The sequence below is a fragment of the Scatophagus argus genome, chromosome 9 (assembly GCF_020382885.2).
Source record: "Scatophagus argus isolate fScaArg1 chromosome 9, fScaArg1.pri, whole genome shotgun sequence".
Lineage (NCBI taxonomy): Eukaryota > Metazoa > Chordata > Actinopteri > Scatophagidae > Scatophagus > Scatophagus argus.
In genome coordinates this window covers 6525122-6530490 of record NC_058501.1, presented here as the reverse complement: position 1 = coordinate 6530490, position 5369 = coordinate 6525122, and the positions used below count along the sequence as shown (strand labels likewise).

Sequence of the window (5369 nt, the reverse complement as noted above, 5' to 3'; positions counted from 1 at the left end):
TGCACCTAACGCCAACGCTAATGCCACTGAGGTTCATCGGGTGGTTTAGGGTGAGAGTGTTAGAGTGTAAGAGTGTTAACCTTTCTTGGGCATCCAATGCAAGCCTGTTTTCCAGCCAAGGTCTAAAAAGCAAGCTCCCACAAGTAGTATTTGTGGAAGAGGTCTTTAATAACTGCATCTAGAAACAAAGTAAATAACATTTCATTCAAGTCAACATTTTTAGTGAGTGTGTTTGCTTCAATAAGAACACATTTATAAATACATGTACTGTGTATTATAAGTATCAGCCCTGCAATTGATTGGCGACCAGTCCAGGATGTAACCCGCCTCTCGCCCGTAGTCAGCTGGGATAGGCTCCAGCCCCCCGCGACCCTGACGGATAAGTGGTATAGAAAGTGGATGGATGGGTGTACTATAAGTACTCACTCTAAAACCAACTAAATACTATTAACCTACTTCAAACTATACTGTAGCCTATATATACTGCTGTATATAGCAACAATGTACATCTGAACTGAAATATTTTGGGTTCTTTAACAAATTATAGACTGCAGCAATCACATATTTCATTAGCAAATGTATAATTTTAGTATTTTCTTGGACAAAAATTAAATTTTATTAAGTATGAAGTAAACACAAATGGGCTACTGACAAATATATCGGCAAGATGCAGAATATACCAATAAAGCCAACATTAAGCCAACATGTTAATGTGAAATTCTGAAAAACTAAAGATGGTCCAAAGGGGTTGAAGTGGCTACAGAACTGATTTGATACAGTGACTTATCCAACAATGCCGCTCTGTGGTATAACAAGGTATTGCATCTAATGCAGGCGTAGGAACCATTGAACCGCCAATGTTTCCTATCGGAATGTGATATCTGATGGTAAAACCCTGATTTCAGTCTTTCTTTTCTAAAACACGGCACTGGGTTAAAATTAAACATAAAGTTTAGCTCATAGTGACTGTCGGATGTAGTGATGTTTGTTATGAATATGTCAGGTGTAGTTTCAGCGCCAGGTGACGTTACTTCATCTTAACTTTTTTTTCATGTATGCCACAGAGTCTGGCGACGCTAAAATTGTAGAGTGAGACATCATTATTCATCTTTTTATGGTGTGTAAGTAAGTATTGATAACAGAATTCTTTAACTTACAAAGTCAAACGTATTTAATGTCAACTGCCGACTTATACAGCATAACTGTCCAGCACGGTAAACATCAACTGTTTGAAGAAGATCAAATGCTAAGTTACACTGTGAGATACTTTGTCGCGCCACTCGACTTTGACTGCATGAACATGCTAGTTTTTCTCCTTGTAGGTAAACGACTATGAGCAAAGAGTCCAGAATGAAGGCAGCCATAAACCAGAAGTTGACAGAAATGGGCGAACGAGAGAGGTGAAATAAAATATTACAGCTTGGTTCAGCAAGTAGTTAATGCATCTCAGTAGTGTAGATGTATGGCTTCATATTGTCAGCTAATCAGTTAAGATCTAACATAGCACATAGCATGAATTCTGAACTGAAGTGGCTCCTCCGTGTAACAAGCAAGACTGGTGCTTGATATTATCATTATTCATTTCTCTGGCTTGCAAAGAATTATCACTCTTCATAATTTCGTCAGCATAACGAAGAGGATGGTACTGATGAGGGTCAAAATGACCAGTGTTATGTTATTGAACACTTAAGACAGAAACATGCCTGCTAAACTGTTACACGTGTTTGTACACTGACAGGCTGAAGGAGCTGCTGAGGGCTAAGCTCACGGAGTGCGGATGGAAAGACCAGATGAAAGCTCATTGCAAAGGTACAAATCGCAGAACTGTTGCTGAAACACATAGCATAGATGTCACTGATTTTCTGCAACTGACTGACTGCCAAAGAACTGAAAGATGCCATCATCTACTCACTGTGTGTGAGGTGTGCATCTTTTATGTCCCCTTTAAAGGCCCAGGTGTATTGCTTACATAACTGTGAGGTAGATTCAGACATATTTAGTGAGTTAGAGTTATAGATGAAAAAGTCAAATCAACATTTTCATTAAAAATAAATCTGTTTTATGCCACTATTTACAATTCACACTTTTACAGCATCATGAACTTGCTGACTTTGTTATTAACAAATGAATTAATTGACATGTCAGTTAATATGACTGTGTATGTTTTTGTTCATTTTTATTTTTATTGTGATGCTATAGTTTTGACTACATGTGGATCATAAATGTAAGTTTAAATATGTAACTGCTGTGTTGTAAGCACCCAGGAATAAGAAAGATCCCCACAGTACTTCAACAATAACAGACAGCAGACATTTTGACTTGTCATACAAGGAAGTCAGCGTGCACAATACCAGGAGTCTGAATCTGAAGCAGCCTTGGACCTCATACATCAACATGTCAAAATGTCTTCTGTGAAAAAAAAGGCATAAATAATGTGTATTTCATCACTCTTATTTCAAAATGGATTAAATTAACTTTTCCCTACCCAAAACACCCCATAATGACAAAGTGAAACAAGTTTGCTTGAATTTTTTTGCAAATTTATTAAAAATAAAAAAACAAAAATATAACAGGCATGTAAGTATTCACACTGTGATCAATACTTTGTTGAAGCCCCTTTGGCAGCAATTACAGCCTCAAGCCTTTTAGAGTATGATCCTGTTCTTATGATCCTAGTCTGCCAGTTCCTGCTGCTGCAAAACATCCCCACAGCATGATGCTACCACCACCAAGCTTCACAGTAGGAATGGTATTGTCCAGGTGATGAGCAGTGCCTGGTTTCCTCCAGACATGACACTTGTCATTCATGTCAAAGAGTCCAATCTTTGTTTCATCAGACCAGAGGATTTTGTTTCTCGTGGTCTGAGGGTCCATCAGGTGTCTTTTAGCAAACTCCAAGCAGACTTTCATATGCATTTTACTGAGGAGTGGGCTGTCTCAGAGGTCTACACACAATTCCTTTGACTTCCTGGCTTGGTTTGTGTTCTGCCATGCACTGTCAACTGTGAGGGCTTATGTAGACTGGCGTGTACCTTTCCAAATCATGCCCAATCAACTGAATTTACCACAGGTGGACTCAGCTCAAGTTGTAGAAGCCTCTGAAGGACGATCAGTGGAAACAGGAGGCACCTGAGCTCAGTTCTGAGTGTCATGGCAAACCGTGTGAATACTTATGTGCATGTTACATTTTTTGTTTTTCGTTTTTAATAAATTTGCAAAACACTCAAGCAAACTTGTTTCACTTCCATCCATTTTGGAATGAGACTGTAACATAACAAAGCGAAGCATTGTGAATACTTTCCAGATGCACTGTAGGATCTTTGTTTTTAATGTTTGAAATGTCATTTTTTTGTAGAAGTAATCAAAGAAAAAGGCTTGGAGCACGTCACTGTGGAGGACCTGGTGGTGGAGATCACCCCGAAAGGAAGAGGTAACTTAACTATTTGGAGGAACGCGTGCAGTACTGCTATAAAACACCATTTCAGTACATATTAGGTTGAAAACGGAGCTCATTTTTTACAGCAAGAGCCTTGATGTAAAGTTCTTATTCCATCATAGAGGTCCACACCCAAACATGTTATGTTAGAATTATCAACATGTGGAACGTGTTTCTGAGCAGTTCTCACTGTAAATTGATTTTCTAAATGTTTCTTCATCGCACGTTAAAAGTCGTGAAGCACTTAGCTATCGTTCGTTTGTTTTTAAGAGAAGATTGAATAAATATTGAAACATACTGAAATTCAATATTGGATTTTTTAAAAAATTTAATTGAGGTAAATTAATTGCTATGTTGAGTAATTTTTACAATCTTTAGAATAACAGATAAAAGTAGTAGTCAAGGATGTGTTTCTCTCTTGCAGCCTTGGTGCCAGACAGCGTCAAGAAAGAGCTTCTGCACAGAATAAGAACCTTTTTAGCTCAACATGCCACTTGATTTTAACATTTCTGTGGACCACTTGCCTAGACGGTCATGATACAGAAAAGTTCAAATGGACTGAGTTACTTGAATTTGAAAGATTTTCTTTTAATCTTGAATTTTCAGTAACATACTGGTACACACACACACTCTATTAGCTGTTTGATTTTGTGTTTTTACTAATTCTTTTTACAATTATCACATATTTTTAAATGCTGTTAAGCATGCACATGTAGTTGTCTTCTGTATATGAGATATGTCGTTCAAATAAAGTGTTTTATCTCTTTGGTCCGAGTGGACAATTTTCAAAACAATATATAACAGTGGTGAAATATTTGAAGAGAAGCTTTTAGATCTACATACTCCTCATGTGTGTGTGTCTCATATGTCACAGTTCTTTTTAAATTGTTCTTTTATTGATTTTTATAAGTGGTATTGTGTGTATATAGATACTGATTCTATTTTGTATCATTAACATGCAACCCATTATGGAAATATTTAAAAATATCATTAATATCACTAACTTTAAAGTGTTCAGTATAACCATGTCAGGGATCTTGTCTCTGTTTGCTCACCCAACACAAGAAATACATTTGACAGTGTATGACATTTGTTTCAAGGTAAGAGATGAGTGAGTCAAATTAAGTTTCATTTGCTGTCTGTGAAGTGCTGGTACCACAGTGGTCCTTTTCCATGGCAGCCAACTGTGTGTGTGTTGTGTTATCCCAGGTATGAACACAGCATGCAGCTTTATACCTGGTCTTTCAAAGATGGAATCAGGGCAAAAATGTGATGAGTGAGAGAAGAAACTGAGACAGTGAACAGGAATATATATATATATTTCATGATTTATTTTCATGATGTTTTGCTTGCCCAACCCCCCAATATTAATATATACATATTAATATTTACCATTGAATCACACCCAGCTGGTGCTGTTTGTCTGTGGAAGAATAACACATCATTCCCAACAGATGTGGGTGAGGGTTGGGGGGTTGGGCAAGCAAGACATCATGAAAAGATAAATGGGAGTGACTGTGGTCACAGTGAGAGGTGGATACAGAAGACAAACTGGCTGCCCTGAGACTGTAGAGTGTATGAAATGAACAAGTGGAATAAGTGTCCCCATGGACTTGCTCACTGTGATGAGAGAAAAAGCTGAGCTCTGAGCTCCCCACAATATCCCAATTGTCTCCATGAAGCTTTTTTTTTTTTTTTTTTTTTTGATGTTGTCATGCAACTTCATAACCCCTTCACCGACTCAATAAAACCAGGACTATTACTGGAATGTCTGATCCTGGAGCAGCCTTTGTTTCACTTTTTTCCATCCACATCATTTTGTTTTGTCTCTATAGTTACACACGCACGATGCCTAATTGGTTATGGATTACATTTTGAGAGGCTGTGAACCCCAAACAGCGCGCCCCTCGGCACGAGTAGCACATTAGCGGGT

The 5369-nt window shown here is 37.9% G+C and overlaps 1 protein-coding gene across 3 annotated transcripts; it reads left to right on the top strand.

Moving 5' to 3' along the window:
• The first annotated feature begins 861 nt into the window (after positions 1–861).
• On the top strand, positions 862–4205 carry eny2 (ENY2 transcription and export complex 2 subunit). Of its 3 annotated transcripts, none has more exons than XM_046400665.1 (5): positions 862–1117; positions 1323–1400; positions 1739–1809; positions 3356–3430; positions 3861–4205. In XM_046400665.1, the coding sequence occupies exons 2-5, from the start codon at positions 1333–1335 to the stop codon at positions 3932–3934; spliced, it is 288 nt and encodes a 95-aa protein (XP_046256621.1). In that variant the 5' UTR covers positions 862–1117; positions 1323–1332; the 3' UTR covers positions 3935–4205. The 3 variants fall into 3 exon arrangements, with proteins under 3 accessions (XP_046256621.1, XP_046256622.1, XP_046256619.1); XM_046400666.1 differs by having other exon boundaries at positions 862–1121; XM_046400663.1 differs by having other exon boundaries at positions 862–1125.
• The last annotated feature ends 1164 nt before the right edge of the window (positions 4206–5369 follow it).

Coding starts and splice junctions, on each gene's coding strand:
- eny2 (XM_046400665.1), top strand. CDS start 1,333: ATGAGCAAAGAGTCCAGAATGAAGGCAGCCATAAACCAGAAGTTGACA. Junction 1,810..3,355: donor GATGAAAGCTCATTGCAAAG/GTACAAATCGCA, acceptor ATTTTTTTGTAG/AAGTAATCAAAGAAAAAGGC. Junction 3,431..3,860: donor GATCACCCCGAAAGGAAGAG/GTAACTTAACTA, acceptor TCTCTCTTGCAG/CCTTGGTGCCAGACAGCGTC.